The 21,792-nt window shown below is 44.6% G+C and overlaps 2 protein-coding genes across 3 annotated transcripts in view; both read left to right on the top strand.

Annotated features, from left to right (window-relative positions):
* The window catches only part of syne1b (spectrin repeat containing, nuclear envelope 1b), a 101,972-nt gene extending 91,093 nt beyond the window's left edge, over nt 1-10,879 (top strand). The window contains 12 exon segments of the mRNA XM_048228420.1: nt 1-140; nt 327-663; nt 1,204-1,272; nt 2,609-2,751; nt 2,844-2,970; nt 3,430-3,641; nt 4,108-4,332; nt 4,575-4,703; nt 4,930-5,142; nt 6,987-7,079; nt 7,902-7,960; nt 9,861-10,879. The exon segment at nt 1-140 is cut by the window's left edge and continues 52 nt beyond it. Coding sequence (XP_048084377.1) covers nt 1-140; nt 327-663; nt 1,204-1,272; nt 2,609-2,751; nt 2,844-2,970; nt 3,430-3,641; nt 4,108-4,332; nt 4,575-4,703; nt 4,930-5,142; nt 6,987-7,079; nt 7,902-7,960; nt 9,861-10,110 — 1,997 coding nt within the window. The 3' untranslated portion in view covers nt 10,111-10,879.
* A 1,539-nt stretch (nt 10,880-12,418) lies between these two features.
* On the top strand, nt 12,419-20,622 carry metap1 (methionyl aminopeptidase 1). 2 transcript variants are annotated; one of them, XM_048228459.1, is made up of 12 exons: nt 12,419-12,702; nt 14,746-14,797; nt 15,009-15,100; nt 15,707-15,767; nt 17,629-17,652; nt 18,217-18,308; nt 18,414-18,497; nt 18,628-18,766; nt 19,291-19,422; nt 19,770-19,913; nt 20,221-20,286; nt 20,409-20,622. In XM_048228459.1, exons 1-12 carry the CDS (start codon nt 12,589-12,591, stop codon nt 20,573-20,575), a joined length of 1,167 nt encoding a protein of 388 aa, XP_048084416.1. In that variant the 5' UTR covers nt 12,419-12,588; the 3' UTR covers nt 20,576-20,622. The 2 variants fall into 2 exon arrangements, with proteins under 2 accessions (XP_048084416.1, XP_048084417.1); XM_048228460.1 differs by lacking the exon at nt 17,629-17,652 and having other exon boundaries at nt 12,424-12,702.
* The last annotated feature ends 1,170 nt before the right edge of the window (nt 20,623-21,792 follow it).

Raw genomic sequence — 21,792 nt, 5'->3', positions numbered from 1 at the left:
AGCGGGGCGGGCAGCTGATGGAGAAGAGCGAGCCGCTGGATGCCACCGTCATCGAGGATGAGCTGGAGGAGCTGCAGCGCTACTGCCAGGAGGTGGTGTCCCGCGTGGACCGCTACTACAGCAAGCTGCAGCGCCTACCGGTAAACAGCACACACACATGCACCCACACACACACACAAACACACAAGTGTGCGTATGTATGTTTGTATGTGTGCATGCATATTTTATGTGTGTGTGTGTGTGTGTGTGTGTGTTTGAATCTTTGTGTGTGTGTGTGTGTGTGTGTCTGATCGCTCTTTCTGCTCTCTGTCCGGCACCCCTCACAGCTGCTGGAGGACCAGGACTCGGTGTGGGAGCGTGAGTTCGAGATGGAGGACGGCAGTGACCTGTGCAGCCTGCCGTGGAGCGAGCGGCTGGCCGACAGCCTGGCCTCGCCGCAACCCTCGTCTAGCCGCTCAGGCGCCTCGCCCGTGGTGCTGTTGCGAGGCGCCGAGCGTTCGGGCCGCGATACACCTGCCAGCGTCGACTCCATCCCACTGGAGTGGGACCACGACTACGACCTGAGCCGCGGCCTGGAGAGCGCCGGACGCACACTGGACTCGGGGCACGAGCAGTCGGCCGACGAGGGCGACTTCCTGCAGGGCGGCGCTGTGGGGCTAACAGGTGAGTCACTGTTGGAGAATTATAGACACATGTCTCAATGTCAGACAGGCAATACATGTAACCAAACAAACACATACGCTGTGTATGTACAATTATATATTATTACATACTAAATACAGTTACATATATGCAGTATGTATGTACATAATCAAGCACACACATAAGGTGTACACTCACAGTTATATACATGCACTGTTACGTAAGGGTGCTCATGCTCAAACATGTGCTATGACAGCTCGCACATCAATCACACACACTGAACATGTTCATGACAGTGTTTAGGCCTCCAGCTCAAGACCAGACGCAAAACTATAACTGGAAAGTCTAGTCCCACGTACTGTATGGATCATAAAGTTCAGTCATGCTCAGATTGATGCTTATTTTTCCTCCCTAAGCAGCCATTGGTGAAACCGGAGAAAGTAATACATTAAAAAAACAAAAATATCAGCTCCGACTTTTGTGTGCATTGTGCCATTAGAACGCCAGAGCCTCTTTTTTCCTGTGTCTCTATGTACAGTGCAAACGTATGTTTCCTTGCAGATGTAGTGATTCCTGAGAGCCCTGAGGCGTATGTTAGTCTTACTGAGCAGATTCTCAGAGCATCTAAGGGTAGGCCACCACAAGCTGAGGCTACAGCATGCCATGCTGCGGGCTCACAACACCGTTCACCTCTCCACGCCAGTCCACTGTCCCTTACGCCTCTGCACGCTCTCTCTCTCGCTCTCTCTCTCTCTCTCAGATTGGCTAAACGTGCCTATGCATTGTAACAGAATTCATGCCTTGTAGCAGAATTCATTGAAGGGCTACGGAAAAAAAGTCAAGGCACTCAAATGATTTGTGAAGTAGAGGGTGCAGAGTTGCGTATTGACACGGTCTGTGTTTTGTAACTGCTAACCTCCTGACATTTTAGTTTCAGTCACCCGAATCTGACTTCTGTAATAACTCCAGTTTCTAACCCCGCTTGGTCGGCTCTTCTCTGTCTCTGATTTGCAGTGCCTGATTTCAGTCTGATGTGCTCGAAAATCAATCAAGCTTCATTTGTTTTTATTTTTTTTTAACTCTGATCAGTTTCAGTTCACTTTCTAACTTCCTCAGTCTTCACTAGTTGATTGGTTTGATTTCCATTTGTTTAGTTGTTCTGGTCGAGTCCCACTGAATCTGTTCTGAGTCTCACTGGTCCAAACTTGTTCCTTGTCAGTGTGACTGGATTTAAATGTGATTGATTGGGTCTGATTGGGTTGTGTTTGTGTGTTTACATATGCAATTATACAAATTAATTGTGTTTAATGGTGATTCATGTGATCCATCAGATGAATTGGGAGCTTTAAAAGCTATTTCAGACATTTGCATTCTGAATTGACATGATGCTGTTGATTGATACTGAGTTTCCCAAATTGTCAATGTTTCACATGAATTCCATTACTCTGTACTAGGTTGGGTGTTATTGGTAAGATCATCCAGACTGATTGGTCGAGATTGATTGAGTGTGTTTGATTGACTCTTTGTAGTAGACCTAGATTCATTTAGGAGTGTTTAGAGTGTTTTGAAGTGATTGTGAACAATTCACTGTCTCACCGATTGTGTCTAATGGATTTCCATTTGTTTGGTTTTGTGTGTGACTGGCTGGCTGGGTTTCAATGTTCTAATTGTCTGATGTTGAATCTGTTGCATTTGATTGGTTTGATCCTGATTGCATGATCACCACTCTTGCAGTGTTGTTCCCTTCACTTCCAGTGGTGCACTTGAGGAGTTCCTATGTAGCACTGGTGTTGAATCTGCAGCCGCAGACACGGAACACAAACGTGATTGTGGTCATGCATGGACACCTAAATTGGTGTAGGGTTGTGTGTGTGTGCAACCTTTGCAGTTACAGTATGTAACTGAATGTAAAATAGACATAAGAGTGGCCCCTTCCTATTCCTTACATTACTTCCTGTTTGTGCAGGTGAGCTGGGCTCCCTGGAGACACACCTGCGGCAGCTGGACAGAGCTCTGGACTCCAGCCGCTTCCACCTGCAGCAGACGGAGAACATCATCCGTAGCCGCACGCCCACCGGCCCCGAGCTTGACACCTCATACATGGGCTACGTGAGTATCTGAAGACCTACCACCCCTGTGTGTGTGTGTGTGTGTGTGTGCGTCTATAGGGTGACATGACATTTGCCTGCTCATTTCTGCAGATGCGTTTGCTGGGCGAGTGTCGGGGCAGCATGGAGGCGTTGAAGCGCGTGGGCGTGGAACTGACCCAGGAGCAGGAGAAGATGTCCGGTCTGGGCAGCGCCAGCATAGCCGAATCACAGACCTCAGGTCGGTTTACAATCACAACAGCACTATAACAGACAACGTCCTTTCACAAAAAAAATACGTTCAGAACATTTTCCATTTCTGACACTCATTTTAATACTCATCTTCTGATTCTCATTTTGCTAGTGCTTTTGCATGTAAATAACAGAATTATTTTCTAAAAATGTTGTGTGTGTGTGTGTATGAATATTTTGTGTGTGTGTGTGTGTATGTATGCATATTTTGTGTGTGTGTGTGTGTGTGTGTATGAGTGTGTATGCATATTTTGTGTGTGTGTGTGTATGCATATTTTGTGTGTGTGTGTGTGTGTGTGTGTGCATGTGTGTGTGTATGCATATTGTGTGTGTGTGTGTGTGTGTGTGTGTGTGTGTGTGTGTGTGTGTGTGTGTCTGTGTGTGTGTGTATGCATATTGTGTGTTTGTGTGTGTGTGTGTGCGTGCATATGTGTGCATATGTGTCCAGGTGTGATTGAGCGCTGGGAGCTGCTCCAGGCCCAGGCCATCAGTAAGGAGCGGCGCATGCAGCAGCGGCTGCAGCAATGGCAGCAGTTCAGCTCGGACCTGAGCAGCCTGGGGGCGTGGCTACAGGTGGCCGAGACCGAGCTGCAGCAGCAGAGGCAGCTGGAGGCCAGCACAGACATCGACGCCATCCAACAGCGCATCAAAACCCTCAAGGTACACTGTTGATCTGTGTGTGTGTGTGTGTGTGTGAGTGTGTGAGAGAGGATACAAGCCACCCAAAACTAACTACATTTACATTGGCTTATTTAGCAGATGCTTTTAATCCACTGCAATTTACAAAAATGAGGAATAACATTCAAGCTGAGGATGAGAGCGTAGATGTTTTAAGTACTAGTGAAAGTGTAGTTGAAGGAGGAAGTGGTAAACTGAAAAACTTAACTTGTTAACGTTACACACTCTCTTTCCTATGGCCACTGTATTGCACTGTGCTAACAGCGAGAATGCTGCTGTGTTGATTAGTGCCAGGACTACATATTTGCAAATGGAGTTCACAATGCATGGCTGACGTGTTGAGACCTGTGTTGGCACTACAGTTTGCCAACCTATTTTAAATATTTATGCATCACAGAGTTACAAGTGTTTGAAATCAGTCTCCATTTTCTCACCTCTGTTCTTCCAGGATTTGCAGAAGGGCATTGACCAACGCAAGGCCATCGTTCTGTCTGTGAACCTGTGCAGCGCTGAGTTCCTGAAGCCGTCCGAGGCGGCCACTGCCCAGGAGGCAGAGCAGGGCGTGGAGGAGATTCAGGCTCGGCTCAAGGACATGAATGACCGCTGGGACAGGCTGGGAGAGGGCCTGAGTGCATGGCGCGATTCCCTGCAAGAGGCGCTTATGCAGTGCCAGGTATGTCTGTTTCTGTGTATGTGCATGTGTTTGTGTGTGTGCTGTGTGTTATGTCAGTGTGTTAACCTAATGTGCTGTAACTTATTATTGTACCTTTTGTGTACGTGTCTTTCCTAATATTTTGAAGTCTGTGAGTGTTTACTTCTTGCTGATGTCAAGCTCTAAAAAGGATTAAACTCAGATGGATGACTGTCCTTTTCTCATGTGAGTTTGTGTTTGTCATTCTCTACCTGTCTCCTCAGGACTTCCATGAGATGAGTCATGGACTGCTGCTGTGGCTGGAGAACATTGACCGCCGACGGAACCAGATGGTCCCCATCGACATGACCCTGGACAGAGACACGCTTCAGGAGCACCTCAAAACCCTCTCGGTAAAACACCAACATCCCAGATCATTCAGGCAGACAGACAGACGCACACTTTTTTAATCCCCATTCTTTATGTCTTTGAGTGTCCTTATTTGTGTGTATTAAGTATAGAGTATAGAGTAAGTATGGTGGATGTTTGAGTGTGGGTGTTTAGGGTTTACACGTGCATGCATTTTTCTATTATTGTTGTACTGTGTTAATGAACTGGGTTCTGTGCGGTCCTCTTAAGCAAATCCGGCGCGAGCTGGTGGACTCGCAGCTGAAGGTGGCCTCCCTGCAGGACATGTCCCTGCAGCTGCTGGTCCACGCGGTGGGACAGGACTGCCTGGAGGCCAAGGAGAAGGTCCACGTCATCGGCAACCGGCTCAAGCTGCTCCTCAAGGAGGTGTCCCGCCACATCCGCGAGCTGGAGCGAAACTTGGACATCACCAGCAGTCAGCAGGTGCCTCTTCTCACCCTCTGATGGTTTTGTTTCTCCTCTTTCATCGTCCATTTCTCCCCTCTCTTTTATTTTCGTCAGGCTTTGCCGCTATTAACCTCTTTAGGCCCAATCCCATTTCTCAGCCCTTCCCCTACCCCATGTCCCTCGAAACAGAGTGCCATGGCATAAGGGTGAGAATATTCCTCTTGGAAATTATTGTTTTAATGTTAAAATCCCTACAGTATTAATGCCAAATTTTGACATCAACGAGTCTCTCGGTGTGCTTATCCGGTGTGCCCAGTGTATGCTGGGATATTTCTCTTACCCCTTCGTTTCAAGTGTGGTCCTGAAAAATCTTGTTGTCCTGAAAAAGGCTGTGGAGCCCTACCACTTATCCCTACCCCTCCATCCAAAAAATAATTGGGATACCCCTTCTTCTAACCTGAATGTGCAAAACGAAGGGGAAGGGGTAAGGGGTAGAAATGGGATTAGGCCTCAGAGTCTTCATCTTCATCTTCGATTGAGATATAAATCTACATTTGCCAGAAATAAGCTATATTTGTTTTGTAACTGAGTTCTTTCTCATCTATCTATAAATTGCAGACACGTCTGTCTGTCTGTTATTCTGTCTGTCTATCTCTCGAACCGTTTGTCTGATTGATTTCAAACTGGCAGGTGTCTTGAGTACGTCCAGTGTCAAGTTTGACGTTGTTTGGATAAGCAATGCAAAATATATTGTTAAATATATAAAAGAAGCACACATTGGCTTTCTCCGCTCTACTGTATCCACTCCCTCTCTCACATACCACTGTAGGCTCGCATATCTGTAGAACCGTTAGTTCGATTGATTTCAAACTTGACAGGTGTCTTGCTACAGGCACAAGTAAGTGCAGTGCCAAGTTTAACGTTATTTGGATAAGTAATGCAAAAGATCATTAAATATTTCGGTAAAAGAAGCACACATTGGCTTTCTTTGCTGTAGTCACTCCCCCATAGCACAGTGCAGGACCAGAGACAGAGGGGGTAAGCAGAGTTTTGGCAGCACTGAATCACGGGTCAAGATGTAAGATGTTCATCAACAATAAAGACTCCCTGCAGTTTGCTTGCATAAAATGATTTAGCGGATTCTGCAACAATACGCTATCAAACATGGGAAGCCAATGCAGTGGTTATTCAAAATGACGTAAAAATGATGTGCAATAAACTAGAACTTTGAATAGCCCATGCTACTTTGGACTTGAGACTTGAATAAACCACTGACAATTCTGACTGCAAGGTCCCAAATTGAAACGAGCGATAGGCTAATGGTCCTGAATTTAAGGATGTTTCAGAATGCCACAGAGCTAGACAACACCGCATTGTAACAAATTTCATACGATGATGCATCATTCCACAAAATGGTTTGTCTTCTCTATCAGGAAGTTAGTCAAGCTTAACAGTAAACAGCTTTAACAGTAAGCTTAACTTAACTCAAAACAGCTGTTAGGCTTATGTCATTTTGATCTGTAAAAATGTCACTTGCAGCCATGCCTAAATTCTGCCTACTGCACATTAATTATAGGGTAATATATTATGATATAATATTCAGTATTAATTGTTGAATGCTTCTCCCCATCATCCTGCTTCTCCCTATCATCCTGTTTTTCCCTATCATCCTATTGTTTAAAGCAGGCATACCTGCGGGTATGTAATTGGGCTATGGGTTTTCTACAAGAATGACATGTTTGAACGGGCATTGCACTAGTAATTTAAATGAGCTTTTCAAGAGCTTTGCAAAGTGGGTTAAAGTTAGGTCTGTCTCTAAAACAGCCACCTGATTTCATCATTGTTTGTGCATTCATGTGCTCCTCATTTTTTTCTCATAGGACCTGTCCTCGTGGTCATCTACCGATGAGCTGGACACGTCTGGGTCCCAAAGTCCAGTCTCCGGGGCCAGCACACCCAGTCGCCGGCGATCGGTAATGTACACTCCTTCCGTTTTGTACTGCCCTCCCCTTTCCCCTCAAGAGCAGGAGAATTACAGCTGTCACCTGAGAGACCTGTAGGCCAGTCACCCGAATGTCCAAACCCTCAGTCTGTTTAGCTCAGTCACTCCCAGCTCCTGGAATGTCGCCAGAAACCCGAAGATACCTGTCTGCCACGCCACTGTGACCCTCACGCAGGTCCCCTCCTTTCCAGATGTCAAACTTTAACCCTGTCCTCCAGTGACCTTGACCTTGGGCTCCAGCATGTTCCCACCCCCCCACTGCTGAAGAGTGCAGATTGCTCCTGATCTCTTTAATTCCCTTGCTTCCAACCCAAGTGAATCAACCCCCATCCTACAACCCAACCTGCAGATCAGTGTATCTGTGCCCTTGTCCCTCTTTAACTCTCTCTAGTGTCTTTTAGACCCCTGTTAGAGAGTGGCCAATGGATACTGGCTTTCTGTCTGTCTCAAACACAATCTGTGATTGTGCCAACACTTAAGCATGAACCACCATATTACCATAGATTCCCTTGTCACCAATACAAAGACTAGCATGTGTATTGATGTACACTGAGGAACTAAACATGGCCCGATTGCAGCCAGCATGTAGTTGTCCATGTGTGTGTTGTGTTTTGCGAAGCCAGTCTCCTGCCCTCCTGTATAGCTCCCAGGCCTCAGTTCCATCTGCCTCTGGAGCTCTTCTCTCATCCCTCTCATTGGTTTTTGGGGGTTTCTCTCATCGGGTAGCTTTGTCTTGATTTGTCTGGACTGAAACATTCTTTCTTTCTTTTACCCCCCTGTTCATTGCAAACAGCCCCGGGGTAAAAGTAGCGGGGGCCAGGCCGGACCCCCAGAGAGCGGCCCGCCACACAGGTACCTGTCTCCTGGTTTCTAGAACCCCTAGAAGATCATGGAACCCGGGCCATGTTCTCAGCAGAAAACTTTCAGACCTGCAAAACCAGAACTACAGTAGAAACTCCAGCAGAACATACATATGAGTCCTTTAGCTAATGCAGTATATTATGCCTAATTTTGCTGTGCTTGCACTGAAACTCACCCATAAACACTGCAAAGGAACAAAAACAGGTGAAAATATGCTACATGGTTCAGAGCAAGCATGGAATAGATTGATCTGAAGAATCAAAAAGGTGATATCTGCAATGAGCATCATGCCAGTGGCCTCCATGATCTTCTATAAATCTAGACCACTAAAGTAGGGCTCTAGCGTAGCTCCAGCCGGTGAACACAGACTCACAGACCAGCAGGAGCGCTACTCTTGAAGGGCTTCTTTCTCTCTCTCTTTCGCTGTCCCTCTCTCTGTCTCATTGTCCAACTGCTGCCCTGGACTGCAGCTTTGCCCAGTCCTCACTCTCAGCTTTCTCAGTGGCCGTCAAGCTCGCAGCTCAGGCTTCTTCACAAATCTTCAGTCAGCAGCACGCTAGGGAACGCCAGAGAAAGCCAAAAAGCGTCTGGAATGAACAATGTGTCGGTCGCATTCACTTTCTCTTCGTTTCACTACTCTGTCCTCTCTGTCTTGTCTGTGGCATCTTCTCTAACTGATTTACCCCACCCCATCTCTCCCCGTGCTCCAGCCATCTGCCCCCGGCATTTCTCACCCTCTTTAGGGGTGTCAAGGTTGTCTGCTGACCCTCAGAACACACTGGAGCTCACATACAGAAAGATGTCCTCAGAATGAGGATATACTTTCATTTTAAAACTCCTTTCTGTGTGTGTGTGTGTGTGTGTGTGTGTGTGTGTGTGTGTGTGTGTGTGTGTGTGCATATACTTGTGTGTGTTTGTTTATGTGGATGTTGTCATAATGGCTGATGGCATGATAGATGGTCACAATATTTCTCCTTTAGGTGATGTATTTCCATAAGGAAGACTGGCCTTGTTACTCTGGCTGTGTTATTGGATGGGAGAATGTGGCCACTTTTCTGTAAGAGAAATGATTGTTTATGTGGATTGGCTGGTTGTTGTGCTGAGTCAGTGGAGTTCTCGGGGAAGCCACCCTGTGTGCTTTTGGAGAGTGAATGTCCTTCATGTGCCTCGTGTCCCCTGGAGCAACTGCTGCAAGCTTTGTTTCCCCTCTTGGACTCTGAGCATGAGCCTTGACCCTGGAGCTGCAGGAGAGGTCCTTGTCTTCTTTCTGCTACTGCAGCCTTGCATTTCCCCTCCAGCTAACTACTGAACAAACAACCAAAGTGTTGTGCTTTGTTAGTGTGACCAAAGAAACATATAACATGCAACATCTGTGGCCTTGTGATATCTCAGAAACAAAACATGAGTGTCACTGAATTGTGGTAGGTTCCTCTGTAGAACAGTGTTGTGTTAGACCAGTGTTAGGTTTTGTGTTTAGGTAGCTTTGTGTTAGAAACTGAGAAAATTCAAAACTGATGTGATAGAACTGTCTCCACAAATAAAGATAAAAAATAAAAAATCCTGTAAATATAGCATACAGTACTGTACATTAGTGTATATTAAGATAGTGACATAAGACTCATGAAAATGTGTTGCAGAGTTAGCAAAATGGCTAACACCCACAAACAAAACAAAACCGCAAAGCCTTGCTGGTGTGCTCTTTCACTGGAATGCTTAAGAGCTGTTTAATGGCATGCATTTTCATTCTTGGACTAACTTTAACAACATAACAGACTCAGTACAGGAGCCCGTACAACAGAAACCGTAATTTCCTGTCAGGTGTACATGTGACAGGCCGTGAGGTGGATTGAAGCAAACCTGGTCTTGTCTTCTACTCTGCTCCCTTACTCAGGGTACTCAGCGCCGTTGGATCCGCTTCCTCCCGTTCTGAGGGGATTGTATCGTCGTGGCGACGGGGCTCGATGGTCCAGCGCGTGTTGTGGACGGCGCTGCCCCTCCAGCTGCTTCTGTTGCTGCTGCTCCTGGCTCTGGCCTGCCTGGTGCCCTCCGGCGAGCACCACTACAGCTGCTCCCAGTCCAACAATTTTGCCCGCTCCTTCCACCCCATGCTCAGCTACACCAATGGGCCACCGCCCATCTGAGCTCCAGAAGGTAGCAAAGGAGGAAGAGAAAAAGGGGGGGGGGGGAGTGAGAGTTTATGGAGATGCCACTACACTGTCAGTTCATAACAATAGTGAAGAAAGCCAACTGCCCTATGTATACCATGACTACCCACACTCTCCATCTTGTGTCAGTGTTCAGACTAATCTTTGGGGATGTGCTGAAGTGCACCTCTCTGAACTACTATGTGGGCCAAGTGGCTACAAGTGCTACATGAACATATCTTCCACTCTTCTGATGTATGCGAATGAGTGCAGTACTGGATATAGAGTGTAAATCGCTGCTGTTGAAGGTACAACACGGTTGCCATTCATGTCATAAGGCCTATGTTTTTCATGTCCTTTTTTTAATGGAAAGTATTGTCAGTTAAGTTCCACACAAAAAAACTATATTAAGCCTGTGGATCAGTTGAAAATATATGAATAACTAGTAAAATATTAAGAATTATATTGCAATTATTTTTTACATGTATTTTTTTGGCATGCTGTTATAATCTTTTATTTTAAAAATGTCATATACTTATACTGTCGGAACTTGTCATTGTGAAATGTTGATTTATGCTGTCAACTAACTTAATATCAGACTCGAGAACTGAATCATGAATATTATATGAATAACCACAGCCATTGTGGAAGATATATTTATGTATGTACAGTTTGCTAAGGCCTAACAACCTTTGCATTTTAAATACATAACATGATATATGCTTTCTGTGTGTTTGTGAGATGACTATAAACTAAATTGCGCATTCTTGTCTGTGTGGGACAACACTGGTGCCGCTGTAGCCTACAGTATCACTCAAGCAATGTCCTGCCAAGGACTAACTCTGAGACACACACAACAACACTTAGATAACCAAATAGTACTAACTCAATGAAAGTATTGTGCAGATTTTTGAAATGAAGAATGAAATTAATATTGTTTTAAAGTTGTGCACTTAGGCCATGCTCCCTTTGGGCCAATTGTTGTGTATCAATTTGATCATTTAGTCCTTGAGCGATGACTTGCTTTACCTCAAATGTCTTTACAAATAGTCTCAACAATTTGATATATTTCGGGCCAGTTATGTGCCTTTTATCATACCCATTGCCAGCCACAATTCTGTATAACTTTTTCTGATATTTTGCTTAAGGGCGTACTCACACTGTGCCATCCGTACGTTTGAACCCTAAAGTCCGGTTCGTTTGACCAGTGTGATTGCTCCGTACCGTTACTTACGGTACCGCATGGTATGCTTATCCGCCTGAGGAGGTGAACTCGGGCACGGTATGACTGGGCGAAGATTCTAAAGCACAGCAGCTTAACTGTGTGCCTGGGTACAGTTTGATAGTATGCACGCATTGCAGACCAAGAACGGGAGTGAACCGTACTTTGACACAGTACAAGCTAACGCCGAGTACACCAAGACAGAAAAAGTACTTGGGGTTTGTCAGACATCACTGAAACATGATATGCACATAAACAAAAATTAAGTTCTTTTTGACTTCAAAAACACTTCATGTGGGCTTGGTATATAAAATGTCTGGTTGAGGATCAGTAGTCCAATGCTGTGAGGCTGTTTCTACTCCAAAGGTAATAAGAAACTAAATAGTTCTCATAACCCACATGGCGTTGTAGAGTCCAGGAGGACTGGGTGATTTTAAATCAAAATCTGACTGTTTCTGTCAAGAATGGCTAGAATTGGTGATGGTTAAATAGACAGTAATCCCAAAGTACACTTCAAAATCCACTCCACTGGCTAAATGAACAGAACATTAAACTTTTCACTTTGGCAGATCAAAATTCTATTGAAAACTTGTGGGTTGAGCTCAAGTGGAGACCCAGGATTTCGGCATTGAGGAATGTCGACACTCATTTTGTGTTCATGTAAGACATCACAAGAGGAAACATTATGTTGGCAAAACTGGGTTGCACAAAATAAATAGCCTTTCTTTAGACAATAAGGGTGAAAATAATTCTGAAGTATAGGCCTTTTAATTGATATTCCAATGGGGGGAAAATACATGAAGCTGTGACTTTTGGACATCATTTGAGAAAATTCACAGTAGCCTACGTGTTTTTGTCATACTAGAAATAGAGAGGTAGGCTATGCCTGCAGGCCTTGATTGTAACTAGGCATGAATTCCAACCTGTTGGTTTCCCGAGTGAATTGACAGAAGCAATGACTTCACGTTTTATGAATAGAATAGACTGCTCTAGACTGTTCTAGACTGCTGTTCCAATGACTAGATTCTAACTTGGCAAAATGGCATATTTCAAATGCAATCAGAGATTGAGAAATGTAAAATCTACATTCCCTTGTGAATGACGAGCACCAAACCAGTCCACCAACCCAATAGATGACAGTGGCGAGCTATAATTCGGTTACTTCACAACTTCGTAGATACCCGAAGAAAAACGAACTGCTGTGGTCACGGTGACCAAAATCTGTGGCCCACCCTCTGCATCTCTGCGACAGCATGGCGGCGTTGGAGACTCGGGAATGTGAGACAGAGGGTTGCAATAGCGAGGCAAAACTTCAGTGCCCAACATGCATTAAACTTGGAATCCAAGGTTCATATTTCTGTTCGCAGGTATGATTTTCCTGGGTTGTTTGGAAGTGTTTTGTAAAGGCATCCATTTTCAACGGCACACCCCGTCCGGAGACAGCGGCTTGTCAGCTAATGTTAATGTTAGCTCTGTGTTCTTGTAGCGTTGTGCATGTGTCACACGAGGAGTTGCCTGCTTGCATGGCCTGGTGTCAACTGGCCGGTCACTTGCAGCTCCTTGAGTTTAGTTAGCTATTAACTTGAGTAACGTTACAGTGGTAGCCTCAAGTCTCAGCCTTCTTAACCCAAAGCTACTTTTATGACATTTCTCACAACTTAACTTGGCTACCTTAGCTTATATTACCTAGCTAGCTGAGTTGGCTAATGTTAGCTTCAACCCTACGTTTCCCATTGGTTAGCTAGGATAACGTCTGCTAGCATTAGAAAATGCATCTGATGTCATTGTTTTCCACGAATTGTTTAATATTAGGGCAAATTCTGGTAGAATGAATGACTAGAACTAAATGTATCTAGCGAAACTTCAAGGTAGAGTTAGCTGAACGTTAATCAAGGCTTCGTACGTAACAAGTTGGTGTAACTTAACGTTACGTTAATCATGTTATTTATTTACGTTACCTTAAGTCACAACATTAAGGAAGCTACTACTGAGGCTTGTTAGGTGTATTTATCAGATGGGTAACTATACGACCTAATCTAACGTAATGCTATTGATGTAGCATTCTCCTAAACCATATTGCTGAATATCGGAGCTCGACAACGTTAGCCAGTTTGCTGTAAATGTGAAAATTCCACACGGATGGTCGGTATAACGTAACGTTAGCTGACGTTCAGATGTTGAGTCAGCATGATGTGTATCCGGGAAGCTAATTGCACACCATGAATAGTACACATGACAAGCGAATATTCATTTATATTTGGAAGGTTTTAAGACATGTCCCGTAAAACTTTTAGATCAACTGTTGCATCCGCTGGCTGTCTGACTTAATGGGTAATGAGGTTTTGTCATCTGGTCAGGTAGTCACACCCTACCCCAGCTCACTGTTACACTGGACTTGATTTGAGTCATTGCCTCAGACCAGTAAGGCATTGATCATACTGTCCAAAACAAACAGTCTAATCAACCTCGTGTGTGGATCTGCTGTTATGACACAGGATGGCCATACATCCACTTTAAAGTTCAAAATATTGGCCAAATCTTATTTTGGTAGATGCTGATATTTGTCTAGTTTCAGTCTCAAGCTGAGAGGCAGTGGAACTGGACATAGTTCCTAAATTGCTCCTGTAGCTTTACTTCAAATAACTTGATAAAATTATTTGACTAAGTAGGTAAAGTAGGTAAGCTTTCCTTGTGTGGGTGAACATGTTGCAAAGGGACACTCATATCCTGCCTATTTAAAATGAGGAGGCCCATGGCAACCTCTCAGTGTTAACAAGACATCTCTAGTAAGTAAGATATGCCAACATATCCTGAAACATGCAAACACAGCCTCAGGTCAGTGGTCAGTTATAGCCTCACCGAAACCATATAGGGTTGTCCAGTTCACTCACTGGTACTGTTCTATATATTTGGTGTCAGCTTACCCATCTGCATGAGACGGTGACAGATGACATACCACCTGATATCTACATATACTATGCCTTTGTAGGTTACACTCTAATTGGCTGGGGAGGCAGACCTGTTCTTTGCCATGTTTAAGTAGTAATGAGAAGACTTGACGCCAACAGTCTCTTGTGTGATTAGGTTCTACCTAGTGTAGATTAGGGTAGTGTTGTGTATAATACCTGTAGCCTAAGTCTGTCTGCTCAGGTGCTTTTAGAATCTGCTGTCTACTCTTAAAGACTGACTGGCATTTTGGTTGTCAACCAGTTGATTGTATTCAGAATATATCCTATATCATGTTATCATTTGCTTCTTGCTAACTAGATAGATAGATAGATAGATAGATAGATAGATAGATACTTTATTGATCCCCAGGGGAAATTCAAGTTGTTTTTTTTTAGATAGATCTATTAGATAGAACTATTAAAATAACTCTTAATAATAATCTAATAATGTTTGTCATACAGGAATGCTTCAAGGGTAGTTGGTCCACTCATAAATTGCTCCACAAAAAAGCAAGTAAGTTCTTTTTTTCATTGATTTGCACTGCATGTTTAACAAAACCCCTACAAGAGTTGTTCTCTCACACACAGAAGTAACAGTAGTCTACCTAAACAATTTCTTGCATGGCAGTGTGTGCCTTTTGTGCCATACGTATGGAGTAACTTGTGTGTGTGTGTGTGTCTGTGTGTGTGTGTGTGTGTGTGTCTGTGTGTGTGTGTCTGATCAGAGGACGTTGTGAACTGTGTGGAGCAGGACACCAATACCGACCCATGGCCAGGCTACCGATACACGGGCAAGCTCCGCCCTCACTATCCACTGGTGGGGCCCCTGCACTCCGCCATTATCTCACATTATCAGTCACATTCATAACGTTAGCACTTATGTATAGACCCTTTCAAGAGAGTTCCATTATCAGCATCATAGTTGGCCCCACAAGACTTCCTTTTTAACATTCCATATGTTACCTTAATGCAGAGGAAGTAGTTGGGGGCCCAAATAGAACGTTCAAGCATTGTTTTTGTTTACCTTGTTGAAAGGGTCCATAATTCGCCTTATTCACACAACGGCCACTGTAAACCAAAACATGGCTATGGGGTACGCAAACCATTTCATTGTTGTGTTCTATGTGTTCGCCAGTAGGTGGCGACAACGCGTTAATGATAGTCAGTGTACCCCATATCCTCCTTTTGGTTTGCACATGGCCGCCATGTGAATAAGGCGAATATTCTTATGTATGTATTACTGCAGGAGGGGCTGAAACACTAGAGTTTTACTCTACTTATACACATATAAGGTGTAACAATAAATTAATCTCGAATGTCTGTCAACACAATGGCACATCAATACCATTGCTTAATTGTCTCTGTATTTATGCTTACTGATCTTTATGTTTATGTCTTTGTGCTATACTGGATGCTTTTTTAGACTCCCAAACGGCCTGTTCCTGGGAGCATCCAAAGACCTGACTATGCTGACCACCCCATGGGTAAATAAGCCTTACACTTACGCAGATATATGTGCACACACAGGCACAAGCATTAGATGTGGACAGTCAGTGATTAATATTGCAGCAATGTGAGTGAAAATGTGTGTTTCTCATCTGGAGCAGCAGACAGTGGGAGTAAGTAACACATAGTGCCATAGAGATGTAGACTTGTAGTCAAAAGCTCAGCTGTATTGTAGAGATGCATAGAGAACTAGACAGAATTTGTGTCAGAGTTTGTTTGCTGAATTCTGTGTTTAGAATTGTAGAGTATAAGCGTGGGTTTTGGTGTGAATGTTTAGATTGTTGTAGATGTAGAAACATAGGAGGAGCTGTGTGTGTGTGTGTATTTTGTGTGTGTTTTTGTGTGTGTGTTGCTCAGAGCATTTTTTTTTTTTTTCATATATAAATGTCAGTTTTGTGAAGATAAAATGAAAGTGTACTATAAATTTATGTGTAAGGGGTCTGTAGGCAGAGCAAAATAATAATTCCAGCAAATTCAAAATGAATCATGATGGGAGCAAAAAAGGAGCATGTCGCAATGTCCAATGTCTTGTTCTTGAAGGTCAGAGGATCATAAGAGTTATGACCAAATTAACGTTATATGCACACATGAAATGAAGTTGTTTTTCTCCAGAGTGGAAAGTCCAAAAATTTCTAAAATTGCCCCAATTGGTCATAAAGGTTTGATGACCATGATGTGTCTGAAATGTATGTTCCTGAGCTTAACATATTTGCTGAAATCCTGAGACATGGACATGAATGGAACAGTGACTGCCTCTGGTCTGCATGAAGGCAGATTTGTTAACAACCAACCCCCACCCCACCCACCCAAGAGCGATCTGGGTTCTAGGAAGTGGCTGGTCATGAAGCAAGAATTTTTAATAATGGAGAATTTTCACTCTCACGACTTACGCGTTGTGAGGGGGGCACTCACAAGAGAGTCCAACATTTATTCTGTTTCCGATATATTCCACCATACTAATAAGAACAGCACTGGCGCCAAAATTTTAGGAACTTGACAGATTTTTAAAACTTTGATTTAGTGGTGCTGATGACATTCACTCATTGCTAGCCTGACCTTACATTAGCAGGAACTGCTAGAAGTCACCTTATCCTGTAGAATAAACGGAATGTAGAAGAAACGGGTGAAATGGAGCCAGTTTCTGTACAATGGAACTAATTGGAAGTGAACAGGTTCGTAGACTCTGATGATGCATCTTGCTCAGTCTGTCTACAATCTTTGTCCCTAGTGTTAGTGCAGTTGAGTCGTGGGAAATCGGTATTAGTTACACTAATATACGCATACATTTTAATTTCAGTTGGGGTTCAGCTTGTTTGTGCATACAATGGTTTGTTATGAATTATGTTTGTCTAACTGTCCAGGCATTTTCTCTACTGACACAGGTTGCATTCAGTTGAATCTATTTGTTTTCCCCATCATGGGGAGATGCCGTGTTGGCCACGTAGGGCCATTAATCACGATGATGACTAAACTCTGTCTGTATCTGTTATGCTCCTGCCAATAAGTAGGAGCCACACCTGCAGCCTAGTCCACCTGCTAGGAAGAGACATAAGACAGGCACACTGAGTGGGCAGGGCCTGGGTAGTCGCGGCAGTGTCGTAATAGTGTGTTTTTGTGTTGCTAGACTGTTGACTGGACGTCTGAGGGGATTGCTGTATAAAATACCGATTTACAATGACCGACTGCTTTATGGGGTGTAATGTGTTTTGAATAATGTGTGAAATAGGAGGTCTGTGTGTTAGACTGTATGCCTACCCTGTATGGGTCTTCGTATTGGAGAATGCGCGCGGGTGTGTGTGTCTGTGTTTGTTGCTCAAGTTCTTCTCTCGCTCACCACAGCAGCAGAGGTGGGGCTTTTGGCAGGTACGAGGCCCCGCCGCTGTTCGTGTGAGTGGCCGTGTGTGTGTGTGTGTTTGTCCGTCTCCATATGAAAGTCCTATGTTTGGATTTGTGTGATTATCTTGATTAGCTGTAGGCCACCGTCTGTGTCTCAGTGTTGTGTAAGTGTGTGAGTGTTGGTGTCCACACCAGATCCAGGTTAATTAAACAAGGTGGGTTTAGCGAGTCTAAATTTGTGTGGTCTGGTTTTGGTGTACAGCGGTATGTGGAGTTTGTCTCTGTGGTTGTAGCATGGCTTTGTCGGATCTGCATGCCTCTTGTGTCCGGCAGCCCACTTGTTGTCATTGATGAGATGAGAGTGGATGGTTTGGAGTTGTATGGATGTACATGGATGAGAAGAATGGCCATCAGATGGTTCTTTGCATAAGTGAGAATATGTGTGTTATGTGATGCCTTTAGTGTGCGTGTGAGAGACAGAGGTGTGTGTGTGTATATGCACACACACACACATATACACACACACACACAGAAATGGATGTGTATTTCCTATCTGTGATTTTTGTATGTTAATTATGGCTGTGTGTGCAGGCATGTCTGAGTCGGAGCAATCCCTGAAAGGGACATCCCAGATAAAGATCTTGACGAACGATGAGATTGAAGGCATGCAAACAGTGTGTAAGGTAATGCTCTGGAACTGTACTCTCTGACCTCTGTTGTCCTCCTCAATTGTTGTTATTCGCAGCTGGCTTCTTTGTTGGTAAATGTTTCTGGTCTCGACTTTGCAGTTAGCACGGGAAGTGTTGGACATCGCTGCCTTGATGGTCAAACCAGGGGTCACGACGGAGGAGATTGACCATGCTGTACACCTGGTAAAGAGTCTCAGCTTCCTCCCTCTCTGTCAGCCCCCCCCCCCCTCTCTCTTTTCCCATCCCACTTTCTCACTTCCATTCTGTACTCTACTGGGTGTTGTTGCTGATGGGCATTCTCTGTTCTGCATAGGCCTGCACTGCACGCAACTGCTACCCATCTCCCTTGAACTACTACAACTTCCCCAAGTCCTGCTGCACCTCCGTCAATGAGGTCATCTGCCATGGCATCCCTGATCGCAGGGCACTACAGGAGGGTGACATACTCAACGGTACACAGACTTTCAAACACTATGAGATACCAGCTAAAGTTGTCATTGTACTTCAGACGTGGCTTTTGCATTCAGCAACTCCAATCTTCACGCAGTTCTCAGTGTAACTGAAAGTCAGCAAAAGAAGGCGACGGTGTTGACAGGAAAACGTGTGTTATTGATAGACCAGTATCTGTAAATGATATATTGGTACATTAAACTCTTACCAAATCATTTCAAAAGTATAGCAATCTTGTAAACGAAGGTTTTTAAATGCAGTTGTTTACTTAGCGATTGTATTTACTTGCCTGTGTTTTATGGACATTAGAAATGGGCTTCAATGGCCTTTTGGCCAGACGGACCTGCGGAGCAAATCCCAAATTTGCCGAAAGGTCGTATGGGTATTCCTAGGCTACTATTTTACCTTAAAGGTTGTTCTATCATTTCGATCACCAGTACAAGCTCCCAGTTCTGAAGTGTACTTTTGGTCTGTGCTGTGTCGGTGTGTACCCTCATACCCATACTTTTGCTTACTATCTCCACAGTGGATATCACAGTCTTTCACAACGGTTACCATGGAGACCTCAACGAGACCTTTTTTGTGGGCGAGGTAGATGAGGGAGCCAAGCGTCTGGTGCAGACCACCTATGAGTGCCTCATGCAGGCCATCGATGCAGGTGAGTGCATTTGTTCAGTTCTGTGTGTGTTCATATTGCTGTTCCATCTAGTTCAGTAACGGCTGTGGGAGGAGTAGCACAGATCAGAGAAATGTCCACTAGCCTATGGACTATGATTTGTTGGACTCAATCTCATCCACATAATATTAATCATGCATTGTACCATGATTTTATGTGGAAAAATTGAAGAGGACTTGAGTGCAAACTTACATTAAAATGTCTTGAAATGTTATTGAAAGTGAAACTGAAAATTTGCGGATCTGCTCCAAAATGCTGATTAGTTTTTTTTCCATAAATCTGCTGACAATCTAAACACCTGTGTGTGTGTGTGTGTGTGCGCGCCACAGTGAAACCAGGTGTGCGCTACAGGGAGCTTGGAAACATTATCCAGAAGCACGCACAGGCAAGCGGTTTCTCTGTGGTCAGGAGCTACTGTGGCCATGGCATCCACAAGCTATTTCACACAGCACCCAACGTACCACACTATGCTAGTGAGTATATAGTGTATGAACGAGTGAGTTATTAGCCCACATAGAGATGAGGCAGAGGGAGTAGAGATGCATACAAGCCGTTTCTAGGCCAAGAAGGCCTTTCTTTTTTCTCATTAAAAATGTATGAATATGTGCCTTATATATAATATGTAACCAGGGAGTTTTTAGAAGTTAATCAATAGCTGGAGTGCATCTTTAAGTATATGAAGTCTATTCAACTGTACAGCAGACTGAATACATAGTGCTCTTCATGACTGCACAGAACCCTGTCGGTTTACATAATGGCTTTTCTGTTCTCTCTGTCCAGAGAATAAGGCAGTGGGTGTGATTAAGCCAGGCCACGTCTTCACCATTGAGCCCATGATCTGTGAAGGTGAGCTGCTGCACTCCCATTGGTGTACTTGTGGGGGGTAGAGAAATGGTAGTCCATCTGCAGCCTGGCTGCCCAAAGATGGTTCTTCACTGAGGTGTGTGTGTGTGTGTGCGCGTGCGCAGGTGGTTGGCAGGACGAGACCTGGCCAGACGGCTGGACCGCGGTGACCCGAGACGGGAAGCGCTCGGCTCAGTTCGAACACACACTCCTGGTGACCGAGACCGGCTGCGACATCCTCACGCGTCGCCTCGACGACAACGGCCGCGCCCACTTCCTGTCCTTCATGTAAAAGCGGTTTGAATCTGACCAGTCGCCACCCCCTGCGCCCAGCAACCCGACCCCAATCGGTCTGGCGGGCTGGCTCTGGTCCGGAGGAAAGGGATTGCGATGAATACGAGCTGGAGACGGAGAAGCTGAGATAATTGCTGAATGTTGTCACCTTGACGGCCATGTGACTTGAGTGTTAAATTTCTTGCTGCACGTCCGATTGGATGCTCTGGTACCCCCCCCCCCCAAACCAACCCAACCCAACCCAACCTCACACACCCTCCACCCCTCGAAACGACAGAAAGAGCAGGCGCTCTCTACCCCTATTCTGCGTCACGCCGTGCACCAAGACCCAGTCTGCTTAGGGCATTAATGAACCTGTCGCCGCGTAGAAAGCCACTGTGTAGAAAATCCATGAAACATTCACTGTATGAGGAATACACAGGAGGCGTAGTGTTGGGTGTCTGTCATCCATCGCTATGTCTTCACTCCCCTCACAGGCCCTGAGGTACAGTGATGCCCATAGCAGACTGGTCAGATTAATTATGTGTGTCTATATGCACAGTCGTTTCGTGTGTTTGTGTGGAAGAGTTTTTGTGTCTGTGAGCAATCAGTGCCTGACTGTGTGTGAATGAGTGACACAATATGTCAGGATATTACTGTGAGCAGTTGCTGGCTTGTACTGTATATGGTGTGTGTTTTCTAGTGTGTGGTTGTGCGTGTGTGTGTGTGTTTGTGTGTACAAGGAGTGGGTAAAGGAGTTATAACTTTTTTAACTCTAAGTGGAGATCCTTCTCTGTCATTGTCAGTTCACCGTTTCTTAAAAGATCTGATTTAATTCCAAAGATCACTGGTCCTGTTTTATTCAAGAGTGCCTCACGTCACTGCATTCAACACGGACAATCCTCACACCACCCTCAACATTCTGTCATACAAAACTACACTCATCACCACCCATCATCACCTTCTTTTTATGCACTTAGACGAGCAGAGCAGTTCCAGAAGGTGCAGCCTTGTTCCTTGTTATGTTCTTGTTTACCTGGCAAGCAAAACTGATTGCTTTTGACTCAGACATGTCTTTTGTGGAAGTTGGAGGCGTATGTGTGTGCTCGTGTGTGTACAGAGGGGGTACGAGGAGGGGACTGAAAGGGAGTGTGCTGATGTCCAGAATACATATCTTGGATAAATGTGACCCTGTAATATGTTTTTGTTCTACATATTCATTTCCTGTGTAACTTG

The sequence above is a fragment of the Alosa alosa genome, chromosome 19, assembly GCF_017589495.1.
Source record: "Alosa alosa isolate M-15738 ecotype Scorff River chromosome 19, AALO_Geno_1.1, whole genome shotgun sequence".
NCBI lineage: Eukaryota > Metazoa > Chordata > Actinopteri > Clupeiformes > Clupeidae > Alosa > Alosa alosa.
This window is presented reverse-complemented; position numbering and strand designations above follow the sequence as displayed.

What these genes read in the sequence shown, in the direction of transcription:
- metap1 (XM_048228459.1), top strand. Translation starts at nt 12,589, where the DNA reads ATGGCGGCGTTGGAGACTCGGGAATGTGAGACAGAGGGTTGCAATAGC. An exon ending in ATTGCTCCACAAAAAAGCAA is followed by an intron (nt 14,798 to 15,008) that starts GTAAGTTCTTTT and finishes GTGTCTGATCAG; the next exon opens with AGGACGTTGTGAACTGTGTG. An exon ending in TGAGCCCATGATCTGTGAAG is followed by an intron (nt 20,287 to 20,408) that starts GTGAGCTGCTGC and finishes GCGCGTGCGCAG; the next exon opens with GTGGTTGGCAGGACGAGACC.